This window comes from Scyliorhinus canicula, chromosome 17, assembly GCF_902713615.1.
Source record: "Scyliorhinus canicula chromosome 17, sScyCan1.1, whole genome shotgun sequence".
Lineage (NCBI taxonomy): Eukaryota > Metazoa > Chordata > Chondrichthyes > Carcharhiniformes > Scyliorhinidae > Scyliorhinus > Scyliorhinus canicula.
In genome coordinates this window covers 86328087-86343979 of record NC_052162.1, presented here as the reverse complement: position 1 = coordinate 86343979, position 15893 = coordinate 86328087, and the positions used below count along the sequence as shown (strand labels likewise).

Here is a 15893-nt window from a genome sequence, read left to right as displayed (position 1 = left end):
TACCTGTGATTAAAACATCGTCCAAATAAATCACCACATGCGGTAGTCCCTGCAGAATATTTTTCATCATACGCTGGAATATAGCGCAGGCTGATGACACTCCGAAAGGTAGCCTAGTATAATGAAAAAGGCCCTTCAGGGTGTTGATCGTAGCGAACTTCTGGGAGTCCTTGTCCAGTTTTAACTGCAGGTAGGCGTGGCTCATGTCCAATTTCGTGAACAAAAGCCCACCTGCCAATTTGGCATATAGGTCGTCTATTTTTGGGATCGGGTATTTGTCTAGCAGTGTGTATTTGTGTACCGTCTGTTTGAAATCTGCACAGAGACGTATCGAGCCGTCTGGCTTCAAAATTGGTACCACCGGCGCTGCCCATTCCGAGAATTGTACTGGTCTGATAATGCCTTCGCGCCGTAATCTTTCTATTTCGACCTCTACTTTCTTCCTTAACGTGAAAGGTACCGCCCTGGCCTTACAAAATTTCGGAAGGGCTTCTGGGTCCACGTGCAAAGTTGCTTTGGCGCCTATGATTTACCCCAAACCTTCTTGGAAGACCTCCGGGTATTTTTGGAGTACTCCACTCAACTGCCCGCTTCCACTCTGGAAAATTTTCATCCAATCTAATTTTAGGTCTTTCAGCCAGTTCCGTCCAATTAAGCTCGGTCCGGAGCCCTCTACTATCGTCAACGGTAATCTGAGCAATTGTTTCTCATATTCCACGGGTACATTAGTCGTGCCTAGAACTTCCAGGGGTTACCCCGTATAAGTTTTAAGTTTTGTCGATGTTTTTGTTAGGGTTAGTGGCTGGAGTCCATCTTTGATTTTTTTTTTTAATGCTGCCACTCCCATTACCGATACGGCCGCACCCGTGTCTATTTCCATTATTGTCAGCCGACCGTTCACCCGTGGGGTAATCTTAATAGGTTCTGCTTTCTTTATCAAAATATTATATAATTGTTCCCCTTCCCAGGAGGATGGGGAGTCTAGGTTGTATACTTCCCTGCGTCCCCACCTGCTATTCCTCTTTTGACACCTCCTTCTAGGGTTTCTGTCGCTGTTACCCCACTCTGTCTGGTGCCAAATACGGTCCTTCTCTGTTGGGGGAGCCTCAGCCAGTACTTCCCTCTGTCTCCAGTTAGTCCTGATGTGGAGATGCCGGCGTTGGACTGGGGTGAGCACAGTAAGAAGTCTTACAACACCAGGTTGAAACAAACCTGTTGGACTTTAACCTGGTGTTGTAAGACTTCTTACTGTCCAGTTAGTCCTAGCAGACTTGGGGACAGTTCTGGGGTTTTCCTTTGGCCCTCTATTCCTCAGGCTTTTCCTGAGAGCGGCTATCTGGTAACTGGACCCATTGTGGTAGTCCCTCTCACAGGTATCTACCTCCATTGGCATGCCCTGTAGTTCCTGCACCCCACTTGCTGCCTTTTCTAGGGACAGTGCGAGCTGTAACGCCTGCCTGCAGTCTAGCTGCGTTTCCGCCAACAGGCGCTTCTGCATTGTGAGGTCGTTTATGCCACACACTAACCGGTCTCGAAGCATTTCATTTAGCGTTGGGCCGAACTCACATTTTTCCACCAGCCTTCTCAGGCGGGTCAAGAAATTCATGACTGACTCCCTGTCTTCCCGCTTCTCTGTGTAGAATCTGTACCTACGCAAAATGAGGGGTGGTTAATCGGTCGTAGTGCTCTTTCACCAATTCCGTTAATTCTTGGAAAGAATTTGTGTCGGCCGCGTCGGGATAAGTTAAACTATGTATAATGGCGAAAGCTGAGGGTCCGCACGCCGACAGCAGGATAACCCGTCTCCTTTCGTCCGTAATTATATCATTGGCCCGGAAGAAGTAACACATTCTCTCCACATACTGGGACCAGTCCTCAATAGTCGGGTCGAATGCATCTAACCTCCCAAAAAACGGCAATTTTGAAATAGCAAGGCTTACCCTCCAAGTGCGGCAGCTGGTCTCCGCAAAATTCTTTGTTTACCTCGTCGCCACTGTAATAATCCACAGGAGGCAGGAGTCCCGTCACCACACCAATATTTATTGCCAATAACTAGATACAAGAGCAGCTCCAAACAGTGCTGCTAACATTACAGTCAACTTAAGACTGCTCACAAAGCCTACACAGGTGATTATATGGGCCCCCTCAATGAGCTATCATTGAGGGAGCTCATACTCCAATTGGCCAACCAATAATGCTAATTGGAGGTCATTACCCCAGTGCTGCCCTGCATATAACATACATGCGGCAGAATTCTCAGTTCCTGAGACTAAGTGTTGACTGGGGGCAGGATTAGTCGACATCCACAATAGCAAAACTGGCTCTGCACTGGGACTGATTCAGCTACTGTTAAGGGGCTAGCACCAGCGCCATATGGAACACAATCAATTCTAACGAGAAACGTTGCAGGATTTGCCGGATTCGCGACTAACACTCGGGAGGCTGACAAACTGTATTTGCATATACACACTTCACTCCCCCCACACACCATCCTAGCCAACAAGATGGTAGCAAGCTGCGTGAACCCATGATTTTCGGAAGGCGAGCTCGAGACCCTCCAGGATGCCGGGCAGGAAATGCGGGCCATCCTGTACACCGGCCCGGGAAGGAGGCTGCCAGCCGTTGCCATTCGCCGTGCCTGGGCGCAGAAATGGTCAGTGCAGCCAGCAGTACCGGAAGAAACTACATGACCTCCTCAAGGTGGCCAGGGTGAGTAGGCGGCACTATGCCGCAGGCACCTGCCCTTGTCCCACACAGTTGCAACCCCACCACCACCCCCTCCCCCTTGGAGGGTGGCCGATCCCCATGCTGCACCACATGCGGGCATCCATACCGGCCGTCATGGCCGGATGCCCAGGCAACTGAAGCCACCAGCTACTCACCCCCTGGGCTGCATGCGTCTGACTATCTAACACTGTGAATTGTCTGTTATTCCGTCCTCCACCCCCGCCAGGAGAAGGTCGGCCAGAACTCCAGGGAGCAGGAGAAAATTAGAGGGGAACCTCTGGACTTGCGGCACCTCACCATGGCAGAACAGCGGGTGTGGATGTGGTCAGGCCACAGGAAAGCCATGGGTGAGGTAGTGAGACCCCAATGAGTTGTGGTTCCCCATGCCACGTGAGTCAACGCCCGCACCCCACCCCCCCAGCCAACACAACCCTCATCCCCACCACCCCGGCCCGCGGTCTAACCATACATCTTGTATTGTGTCTTTGTGTCTTGTAAGAGCTGCTGGTGATTGGGTGGGTCCGTCTGGTGTTCACCCACCCTCAGGCACGGCCAGTGCCACAGCGCCCCCCCCCCCCCCCACCGTGCACTGACATGGAGGGGACCCATCTGCCTGAGACCCAGGAAACCCCAGAGTTCGAGTTCGAGGATGACACGGATTTCCCGTCATGTCTCCATCTGCCTGCTCCATCCCAGATACATTCACCTCGGTCGGGCACTTTAGTGAATAGGCTTCTGGGACACTCTGTGGTGCGCATCACACAGATGCTCCGATACATCAGGTCGCGGTAGGAACACCTGTGGGTGTGGCTGGTCGGAGGGCGGGCCAACCCCAGGGACGAGCTGCTGTCCAGATGGATTTCGGGCTTCTGGAACGGACAGTCCCATCTATCCTGGAGATGCAGTTGCAGAGTCAGGGACTACATGATGGGTTGTCAGCGAGCATCTAGCACTTGCAAGCACAGATGGAGGAGTCCAACTGCATGCAGGCGGAGGTGGTGCTGCTGGTTATGCATGGCATCCAGGCCAACACCGACGGATGGAGTCCATAGTGGAAGCTTGGGGGCATCAGTTTTGGCTATGTATCAGGGTGTTCAAGGATCTGTGCAGGCGGTGGCCGAGGCCCTGGACAGGGCTGCCATCTCCCAGATTGCCATGTGCCAGAGCATTCTGGACATTGCAGCAGCGCTCTTGAGCGTGGCCCAGTCACAGCGGGCCATGGCTGGGAGTGTCGATGGCATTGCCCAGGTGCTGGCTGATGTGGCACAGACCCAGAAGATGGCATAGTGGCAGAGTGATGTGGCACGTTGCCAGACGGAGGAGGTCCACTCCCTATACTCCATGGTCACGCACATGCAGTCCCTGGCCGAGACCAGAGCGGACCTCCAGGACTGGCATCGCCAGGTGGGAGCCTCAGGTGATAGCTCCTCTCACAGCCCTGTCCCATGGAGCAGCTCGGAGGTTATTGGGCACCCCAAGGGGAAGAAGGCAATGGGGCTCGTGCAGTGACTTCTGCAGGAGTGGTGCCGGAACACTACAGCATCTCGCACTTCTCCCTGCACCCCCCCCCCCCCCCACCCCACCCCTCCCCCCCCCCCTTTCTCATCCATGGCGCATATGACAGGCAGCAGGCAGAACAGGATAGCTTCATGCCATCTGGGATATCTGGGCAGTAGCCGGGCCTATCCAGGCCCGATCACCCCAGATGGCCACCAATGGAAACCCAGGTTGAAGGACAAGAATCAGAACAGACCGCCTACAGATGTACTGCCTGGGGACCCCTCTAGATGTAACATTAGAGCTCGTAAGGCCAGAAAGTTAGACACCAGTTAATTTGGCATGGATGCAGAGCACAGTGATAGGGGCTAGGGCACAACTCAGTAGATATTTGTTCACAGTAACCATCTTCTCACACTGTTACAACCTGCCTAGGTGCTCTGCCAGAAGGGTGTGAGGGGTGGACTGGCCAGAGAGGGGATGGGAGGGGGTGGGGGGAGAGGTTGGTGGTGATGGGCAGATGGAGTGGGGTCAGCTGGGATCTCACCCTCCCTCTGTGGTATTTTCATACATGAAGGTAATGTAAGGGTTAATGAAATGTGTACTGACAGCCACTAGAGGGAGCAATCCTAGAAGTATATAAGGGATGATGCTGAGCCTTGTTGGGCAGAATTTGGAGCAGGAGCTGAACTAGCTGAGTAATGAAGTTAGTGAGAGAGCAAGAGAGTAATGAGTTAGTGAGTTAGATGTTAGATGAGTAGAGTTTATGTGTGTTCAATCAACTGTTTGTTTCTTAGGAATAAGTGTCGAATCCAATTGTAGTGTTAAATAGATAGCTTTGTTTGTGTACAAGACTCGTTTTCTCAACAACACTGCGCATCAAAGCCATCTGGTTAGAGCAAGGCAGAGAACAACACACTACCCACCATCACCCCCCTCCAGCACAACAGGGATAATAGGACTGTGTGATGGAATTGCCAGCCGAGATGCAGGGATCGCCCAGAGTGAATGTTGGGAAATGCTATCGGGGGTTGCAGTCAAACATTGTTGAATGATGTGGAGCATCAGAGCTCATCGCAAAGAGGTTTTTCAACATCTTTCATCCCACGGACCAGACCTGGTGTTACTGCCGACCCAGGGCCCGCACCCTATAGTGCGACAGGTATATATCATGGAGGGGGTTGCAGGTGGTTGGGGATTGTTGGGGGGGGGGAGGGGATTTGTGTGCTGGTGGAAAGCGGTGTCCATACTCGCTCTCCCCCACAACCATCTTATCAAATGAGGCCTGGCATTCATCGTCCTCCTCCAACACATCGCCCCTCTGCTGCGTGATGTTGTGGAGGACCCAGCAGGCCGCCACAATGCGGGCGACCCTCCCAGCGCTATACTGGAGGACCCGTCCAGGCACCTGAACCTCATCCTCAGGAGGCCGAAGCACCACTCGATCGCTCCCTGGGTTGCTGCGCGGACGTCGTCGTGGCGGGTCTCCGCGTCAGCCTGTGGCCTTCGGATACGTGTCACCAGCCACGACCGCTGCCGCCCAGAAACCAACCCCCCAGCCGGGGGTACGTGATGAATAGGCCAGGAACAGTCCAGTATACCAGGATGAAGGCACAGTACACATTTGGTACCGGGCACCGATGTGTATGATGCACAGCTGATGATCACATATCAGCTGTACGTTCAGTGAGTGATACACCTTTCGGTTTGTGTAGAGCGGCCTGTTGTCTGCAGGTTCTCGTAAGGCAACATGCATCCCATCGACTATCCCCTGTACCCGGGACATGTCAGTGGTAGCGAGAAACGCACTGCCCTGGTATCCTGGTGGACTCAGTTCACATTGAAATGGATGTAATGTGCTGACTGGGCATATTGGGCTTCCAGGACGGTGCAGATACACCTTTGCTCCGATCTCTGTGAGATCACAGACAGGTCCCCACTCGGCATCTGGAAGGACATCGTGCCATAAAAGTTCAGTGCGACCGTCACCTTGACAGCTACCAGGGGCAGGTGTCTTCCCCCACTCGCCAGCGGTGCCAGGTGCGCCATGAATGGGCCGATATGTCGCACTGTCCCCCTGATCAGCCGGAGTCTTCGGCATGCCGGTCGGCAGGTCCGCGAATGACAGGCACTGCCGATACACGCGAGGCGTAATGTGACGCCTCGTTTGCACCACCTCCTCCTCGGCCTGTTGGGTGGCCTCCTGGCCCACTGCTGCACGCTCTGTTGCTGCAGCTTCCTCCTCATCCTTAAGCAGCTCCAGCTCGTACAGTCACAGGGCATCCCCTAAGGCTGCGTCAACGAGGAGGATGGCCACCATTGCTGGTTGTATTCTAATATCCACTGTCTGCAGGGGTGAAAGGCCGACATGGTGCATATCTCCATGCCTAACCAGGCGCAACAGGCTAAATGGAGCCTCCCGTTGGCACTGCGGGCTCTGTCCCCGCATGTCTACTCCCTCTCTCCTCTCTGCACCCCGGACCCCATCGGTGACCGTACACGTGGGGGCCTCTGGCCATGGCGGCTGTCCCTGCTGCCACGGGTGCCAGCGAGTGCCACTGTCCTTGCCTTACTCCCTGTAGGGGCTATGTGGATCCTGGGTGGGCGACTGATGCCCTGCTGGTGGGTGGCGGCCAGTTTGTGGTGGTGGTTATGACGGAGGATGCGGGGTGAGGTAGGGTGGGGATGGGCTCTCGGATGGGGGACTAGGGTGCGGGGGGATGTGGGGGGGCATTGATGCAGGGGTGAGGGCACCCATACAGCCAGTGTCACTCTGCAGAACCAGGGACCAAGGTGGGTGCACAGTGGGTGCGCAGCAAGATGGCTGCCTTGCAAGCCGTGGAAATCATGGTCCATGGAGAACGGTTGCGCAATGGTTAGCACTATTGCTTCACAGCTCCAAGGTCGCAGGTTCGATTCCCGGCTTGGGTCACTGCCTGTGCCTAGTCTGCATGTTATACATGTGGCTGCGTGGGTTTCCTCCGGGAGCTCTGGTTTCCTCCCACAGTCCAAAGATGTGCAGGTTAGGTGGATTGGACATTCTGAATTGCCTTCAGTGTCCAAAAAGGTTAGGAGGGGTTATTGGGTTACGGGATTAGGATTGAAGTGAGGCCTTAAAGTGGGTCGGTGCAGACTCGATGGGCCGAATGGCCTCCTTCTGCACTGTATGTTCTATGTTCTTGCCTGGACACTGCCCCAGTCCAGTAAGGGTGACCCCCTGCAACACAGCCCATTTTCCCCTTAACTCAGATAGGCAGTAGCATGAGCGGCCCCATTATGGGTACACACAATCCAGGGGCTGGCACGTTCAACCCTTGAGTGCTGAGACACCCATCCCCCCCAGCCCAGGGGTGAAACCCTACCCCCTCCCGATCGCAGAAAGTGGGGGCCTCCTGGCGCACAGTTGAAGGCTATTGCTATGAGGGAGAAAAGCAAATTACTGCGGATGCTGGAATCTGAAACGAAAGGGAAAATGCTGGAAAATCTTAGCAAGTCTGGCAGCATCTGTAGGGAGAGAAAAGAGCTAACGTTTCGAGTCCAATGACTCTTTGTCAAAGCTAACAGACAGAGAGAGTGGGAAATATTTATACTGTGGAGTGAGAATGAAAGATGAGTCATAGTCACAGACACCGAGGGAAACCGGGTGCTAATGGCCACAGATGCTCAGGGGAAAGAGTGCTAATGGCAGTCCCCAGAGAGGACAAAAGATGTGAAAGGTCAAACAGCAGGGAAACTAACATCAGAGGATGAACTGTATGTGTTGGGGGAGGGGAAGGGAGAAGCAAAGAGGAGAAGGGTGCAGGAAAGGTGGATAAGATTGAGGGGGCAAAAATAAATGTATATTAAGAAAGAAAGAAATGGTAAAAGACAGTTAAAATGAAATGAAAACAAATGGGTCGAGGTGGAGCTGATCATCTGAAGTTGTTGAATTCGATGTTCAGGCCGGACGGCTGTAGCGTGCCTAACCGGAAGATGAAATGTTGTTCCTCCAGTTTGCGTTGCGCTTCACTGGAACATTGCAGCAGGCCAAGAACAGACATGTGGGCATGGGAGCAGGGTCTTTTGTTAAAATGGCAAGCAACAGGAAGCTCAGGATCCTGAATGCGCACAGACCGAAGATGCTCAGCAAAGCGATCACCCAGTCTGCGTTTGGTCTCTCCGATTTAGAGGAGACCACATTGGGAGCAGCGAATGCAGTAGACCAGATTGAAAGAGATGCAAGTGAAACGCTGCTTAACCTGGAATGAGTGTTTTGGGCCTGGAATGTTAAGCATGGAAGAGGTAAAGGGGCAGGTGTTACACCTTTTGCGATTGCAAGGGAAGGTGCCATGGGTGATGGGAGATGTACTGGGTATGGTGGAGGATTGTCTCGGAGGGAATGGTCTCTGCAGAATGCTGACAGAGGGAGTGAAGGGAAGATGTGTTTGGTGGTGGCCAACTCTTTCCCCTTGGTATCTGTGGCCATTAGCACCCGGTTTCCCTGGGTTTCTGTGGCTGTGACTCATCTTTCATTCTCACTCCACAGTATAAATATTTTCCACTTTCTCTGTCTGTTAGCTTTGACAAAGAATCATCAGACTCTAAACGTTAGCTCTTTTCTCTCCCTACACATGCTGCCAGACTTGCTGAGATTTTCCAGCATTTTCCCTTTCATCATTGCTATGAGGGAATTGGCTATTGTAGTAATGGGAACACTTCAAAGTTCCCAAGTGGATCCCCATGGGTAGACGAGCAATGCCACAGGTGAGGGTTACTGCCCAGCATCCCAACCATTCCTTGATGCCTGGATACCTTGTCTGAACTCTGGAGGCTTCAATACCACAGTGACATAGGCCAACATTCAAACACCCAAGAGCTGGGTCTCAGAACTGGGGATACCCCTACAACCAGAGGGTGAGTGTGTGCACTGGGGTGGGAACCAGTGCCCGGTCCCAGTAACGTTGCCAGTCGGTGTCTGGAGTACAGAATCTGAGGTATGGTCCTTGAAGTAGGGGGTGCATGTGCATGGCATGTTGGATAGCACCCTGAGGATGGCAGGAGATGTGACGGGGTGGGGAGGGGTGGGGGAACCATGGGAAACTGGAGGGCTCTGGGCTTGAAGTCAAAGCGGATTGTCTGTCCCTCACCCACGTAAATTCCTTACAGATATTACAAGATATGGATGATATCTTTGACTCCGCGGAAGCTGCCCTCACGGTGCTTGTGGCAGGCCAGGAGGCCAGACGCAGGAGAAGGCCGAGGTAGTAGCGTCGACAGAAGCTTGAGGCGGTGGCCCATGTGCAGGGCCTCGCCCCACACCCTGAGGAACTGCCCACCCATCAGGCCAAGGAGGGACCTAGAGGGGGAGAATGGTGACGGCCCAAGGTGTACAGGCATCATTGGTCTTTCGAAAAAATGACAGACAGCACGTGTCAGTGAGTCAATATGCAAGTGGTTGATGATAACCCTCTGTGAGCTGAGCTCTGGTGCTCCCCAGTCAGTGCCATAGTTGACTCCTGTCTGTTTGCTGAGTTCGCACTCACACCCATCACCTGCACATGGTATGCCTTGGCTGGGTGGGGGCAGGGGGGAGAGACAAATGCAGGACCACCGTTCCTGGGGCGCAGGGTTGGAGGTTGTCCCACATTGTGGAATAATGTGCCAAAGGCTTCACATGTCTCGGGTGCAACATGTTTTAATGTTGTACAATTGTACTCCAACTGCTCCTAGCCACCAATTGTTAGCCCTAACTAGGTGCTTGTGTGGAGGGGTCCTCCAGGATCAGTGGAGAGGGGATGTGTAATTTCAGTGCAGATCAGGACACTCTGTAAAGGTGTAAAGGCCCTGCCCTAAACCTGTGCAGTGACCTTGCCAGCTCTCTCTGGCCGCTACCAGAGAGATGGCGTAAACTACGGCCCCAGATTCTCAGTGCAGAGTGCCAGAGAACCCGGATTGAAAACTCGGCAGGAAAGATACACATTGGTTTTCAGTCTGAAACTGACATTCTGACAAATTTTGGGATGGTTCCACCAATAGCTAAAATAAGCCCCAGATTGAAACCAAAGAAAGGTCACATGAACCAGCTTGTGTGTAAAATACACCAGATTTGACCAAACGGACAGAGACTGTCACAGGGCCAGTAGAGGCAACAGACTAACCCCCTCCCCCACACCCCAATCCAGTCTGTGCTGTTCTTTGTGTTGGTTAATTCAGAATGATTGGCGTACTGTTCACAAAGACCACAAAATAGCTTGAACTTAATCAAAGCTATAAAATGATTTACACTGCTAACTTGGATTCAACACGTACTTCTAAATAATGCACAGATTGTTAACATATAAACTACACTCATCTACAACTAATCTTAATACTGGTATGAACTATGATCTACTCTAACTCACAATAATAATACTTCTGACTGCCTCGAGCTAACTCCTGGATTACTCTCCCCCACAAGGCTTAGGATCAATGCCTTATATACTTGGATCTGTAGCTCCCTCTAGTGACTACTCTTAGACATTTCATTAACCCTTACAGTTTTTGCAGTTATGATAATCACACTGTTCACAACCCTGCAAAGCCTCTCTCAACAAAGCTAAGCCCTGTTTATGGTTTTAAAAACCCACCAGGAGACCCCATTGCTGCAAATTATGATTCTTACAGGAGGATTCTAACTCAATACCACTATCTTTAAGGGAAAAGAGAGTTAGCCAGCAATGACCACAGAACAATTGCTTCAGTGGGAAACCAAAGTTCTGGCAGACTCCATAGAAAGTGACTGTGAACAAGCTTTTGGATAATCCGTGAATAATTATTCAGATTTTTGCCTTTTATTTTTACATGGCCAAGTTTTAACATCTGATGGGCTTGAGTTTAAGAGCCACGGGGTTATGCTGCAACTACACATGACGCAGGTGAGACCATATTTGGAGTATTGTGTGCAGTTCTGGTCACCTCATTATAGGAAGGATGTCGAAGCATTGGAAAGGGTGCAAAGGAGATTTACCAGGATGCTGCCTGGTTTGCAGGATATGTCTTATGAGGAAAGGTTGAGGGAGCTAGGGCTTTTCTCTTTGGAGCAGAGGAGGATGAGAGGCGACTTAATAGAGGTTTATAAGATGATGAGGGGGATAGATAGAGTGAACGTCCAGAGACTATTTCCTTGGGTGGATGTAGCTGTTACAAGGGGGCATAACTATAAAATTCAGGGTGGAAGACATAGGAGGGATATACTCAGTTTACTCAGAGAGTGGCTAGGGTGTGGAATGGACTGCCTGCTGTGATAATGGAGTCGGACACTAGGAACTTTCAAGCGGTTATTGGATAGGCACATGGAGCACACCAGAATGACAGGGAGTGGGATAACTTGATCTTGGTTTCGGACAATGCTCGGCACAACATCGAGGGCCGAAGGGCCTGTTCTGTGCTGTAATGTTCTATGATACTCTTATAAAGATTCATTTCATTTTGTGCATACCAGTGGAAGTTGTGTGAGTTTTTCTTTCATTGATGGAAAGTTGGACATATTTGTACTTCTTAAATCTCTTTATTGTTCGTATCTGTGTCTTTAACTGTGTGAGTCTTAGTAAGAAAACTAACTGCTTAATTATTAGCACAAGATACCTTGCTAACTTAATTTTTAACAGTGAGCTTAACACAGTTAAGTACACATTGAATTGGCAATATCACATTTTTAAAAATTCAAACTCGGTCACAAACAACCTAAGAGTGGGTGGAGCAAGTTTACCCTTCCTAACCTGGTCAGAGCAGTTACTAATAAATCCAAATGGGAAATGAGAAACTTCTTCAAAGAGTGGATATAATGTAGAACTTCCCAGGAAGTGGTAAGCTTAGATACCTTCAAAAGGAAAATAGATGAGCACAATATAGAAGGAAATAGAAAAGTATGCTGAAACAGTGACATGAGGTAGATGGAATGCGAGCAGACTCATGGGGAGTGTAAACACCAGTACAGATTTGTTGGCCTAAATGGCCTGCTGCTGTACTGGATATTCTATGGTAATTTTATTCAATGTTAGAGTTGGGCTGTAGGTATTTCAGGAAGGAGTTCCAGATGTAACAGTACAGTTCACATTTGGCATTCAACTCAGAACCATTCTGTGCCACTGCAGCTGAATTCACTGTTTCATGGACCTTCTTTCCAACATTAGTTTCCATTAGTGGTTTCCAATTTCTAAAACAGCAAGTGAAGCCCCATTTAAATAAAAAAAACCCCGTCCAGATTAGCAAATGTACCCAATTACCCAAAGATTAGTTGGGGTTTGGAAAGACCAAATATGCTTCAGTCTATGCGCCAGCTGCTCTCAGTAGCTCAACATCTGGTCAAGTTCTTTCATAAGAACGGGGTGTGTGGTTCCTGTGCCGGTTGCCAATTCTTCCTTATAAATCTATATTATCTCCTAGAACATCTGTTGGGAATAAATCTGGAGAATGAACTGTGATTTGGTAAAAAATTAAGTTATGTTTATGTATGCTTCTTTTTTGTTGCATTCAGAGTTACATTGACCTGTTACTCCCGAAACTGTACGGCACCCATGTGCATCTTTTATGCCTCATGTTGATTCCTGCGACACTATCTTTCTCTCCTTGCAATAATTCAATTGTAAAATTATTAGCTCGGAGCCAGAAAAGGAAGGGGAGCCCCTCCAATAAACCCTGAAGCATACACGTACACGTGAACCTTCACTCATTACCTCACCAAGGGACTTTCTTATTACACTTTAAAAACTCTGCCCCCCCCCCCCCAAAATTCCCCACCCACCCAATTAGGCTTACTCATTGCATTTTTTAAATTGTTAAATGCTTGATAAGGTTTCCTATTTGGATTTAAAACATCTGTCTTCATGAAATATATATATATTTTTAAATCACAGCAATTCAAACAGTCCCCACTTTTGGGAGGAGCTGATGGTAGAACTCAGTACAGTTTCCTGACTCAGTACACAATAACTTACATATCGAAAGCTTTCAGTGGTGTAGACCAAGCCTGTAGCCCATCAGTTTAAGACGTAAAATAGTGGTACTCAAAATGGGCAGCCCTTATTATAGGGGAATGGGAAGAACGAGATTGACAACCCATTCTTTCATGGGTTGTGACCTTCGGCGGCAGGTCGAACATTTGTTGCCTATCCCTAATTATCCTCAAATTGAATGGTTTGCTAGGCCATTTCAGAGGGTGATAAAGAGTCAACTACAATTCTGTGGGTCTGGAGTCACATATTACCTGAGCATGGCAGATTGCCTTTCCTGAAGGGGCATGAGTGAACCCGGTGAGTTTTGTAACAATCAATGATAGTTTAATGGGACTTGCTTTATATTACAGATTTATTAATTGAATTTAAACTCCCACCAGCTGCCACCGTGGGATTTGAACTCCTGTCCACTGAGTATTAGTCCGGGTCTCTGGATTACTAGTGTCATTACCACTATGCCACCATCGCCCCAGAAATTGCAGCTCATCTCTTTCAGTGTAATGTGGACAGTTGCAGTGATTTGCGCTCCCAGGCCATTCCGCTTGACAACTTTAAATACAACTTGAAAACCGAAGACCTCCAAACTCACCAGTGTGGCAGCTGTAGGCCTGGATGTTACATTCTCAGCACGGTATTCATACACTCCACAGTTCTCGGTTGCTAGGAGCCAGTAATCTGTCCCAAATGCCACCAAAAAGAGCAGCAGCCCAATAGCTCCAATGAGCCCAGCTACGAAGGCAATAACACTGACTTTCATGATCAGGCTAAAGTTTGCGAGTGGGCTAATGCTTTTAACTGGAAGCTCTTTCTGTAGTGTGTGTGTGTGTATGTGTGTGAGAATGAGATGGCTATTTTAAGAGACAGATCAACTTTGTTTGGTAACTGGTGTAAGTTTCACAGAGGCGTGGCAGAACACATATTAAAATAGATGACCTTGCCAAATAAACACTTGACAATAAAAAGACCTGTAACTGCTGTCACCACAAGGAATGACTTGGTCAGATATATGCAACGTAGTCGTAATACTTCTTATCCCGTTTCTCTTCCAGAAGTCGTTCAGAAACGAAAGGCACCAACCTTGAGGAAAGCTGGCCTAGCTTCCATCGAATGGCATATTTCTAAAATACCAGTGCTTCAAGCCAGCTATCTGGTTGCCATGTGTGATAGATCGTAGGGAAAAAAATCTAGCAAAGCAAATGCCTCAGATAACTGTGCCCCTCCCTCAAGATTTAAAACCAGAGTGTAGCTTATATGGGGGTAATGGGAATGCAAAGGAAGCCCAAACTACGGACTGGTAGTGATTATGATTGCGTTACTACATCAAATTTCTAACAGGCCCGTTTTAAATTCCTTTCCCCATTCTTTTAATGGCGGCAGCAAGCAACTTATTTTAAGTGAATTAATCCTTCTGTTAAAATAGGGTTGAGGGAAATTTGGTGTAAATGTGTGTAAACGCTACTACAACAGCACTCCAGGCTTAAGCCTCCAATAAGTTAGAACATAGAACATAGAACACTACAGCGCAATACGGGCCCTTCGGCCCTCGATGTTGCGCCGACCTGTGAAACCATCTGAAGCCTATCTGACCTACACTATTCCATTTTCATCCATATGTCTATCCAGTGACCACTTAAATGCCCTTAAAGTTGGCGAGTCTACTACTGTTGCAGGCAGGGCGTTCCACACCCCTACTACTCTCTGAGTAAAGAAACTGCCTCTGACATCTGTCCTATATCTCTCACCCCTCAATTTAAAGCTATGTCCCCTCGTGTTGGTCATCACCATCCGAGGAAAAAGACTCTCACTGTCCACCCTATCTAACCCTCTGACTATCTTATATGTCTCTATTAAGTCACCTCTCAGCCTTCTCCTCTCTAACGAAAACAACCTCAATTCCCTTAGCCTTTCCTCGTAAGACCTTCCCTCCATACCAGGCAACATCCTAGTAAATCTCCTCTGAACCCTTTCCAAAGCTTCCACATCCTTCCTATAATGTGGTGACCAGAACTGCACGCAGTACTCCAGGTGTGGCCGCACCAGAGTTATGTACAGCTGCAGCATGACCCTGTGGTTCCGAAACTCAATCCCCCTGCTTATAAAGGCTAGCACACCATATGCCTTCTTAACAGCCCTATTAACCTGGGTGGCAACTTTCAAGGATTTATGTACCTGGATGCCGAGATCTCTCTGTTCATCTACACTACCAAGAATCTTACCATTAGCCCAGTACTCTGCATTCCTGTTACTCCTTCCAAAGTGAACCACCTCACACTTTTCCGCATTAAACTCCATCTGCCACCTCTCAGCCCAGCTCTGCAGCTTATCTATGTCCCTCTGTATCCTATAACATCCTTCAGCACTATCCACAACTCCACCGACCTTCGTGTCATCTGCAAATTTACTAACCCATCCTTCTACACCCTCTTCCAGGTCATTTATAAAAATGACAAACAGCAGTGGCCCCAAAACAGATCCTTGCGGTACACCACTAGTAACTGAACTCCAGGATGAACATTTGCCATCAACCACCACCCTCTGTCTTCTTTCACCTAGCCAATTACTGATCCAAACCGCTAAATCACCTTCAATTCCATACTTCCTTATTTTCTGCAATAGCCTACCGTGGGGAACCTTATCAAACGCCTTACTGAAATCCATATACACCACATCAACAGCTTTACCCTGATCCACCTGTTT

General features: G+C 49.4%; 1 protein-coding gene across 1 annotated transcript in view; it reads right to left on the bottom strand.

The window, feature by feature from the left end:
- Positions 1–14036, bottom strand: part of LOC119952395 (transmembrane protein 182-like) — a 54466-nt gene extending 40430 nt beyond the window's left edge. The window contains exon 1 of the mRNA XM_038776116.1: positions 13786–14036. Coding sequence (XP_038632044.1) covers positions 13786–13953 — 168 coding nt within the window. The 5' untranslated portion in view covers positions 13954–14036. The remainder of the gene's footprint in view (positions 1–13785) is intronic.
- Between the last annotated feature and the right edge of the window lie 1857 nt (positions 14037–15893).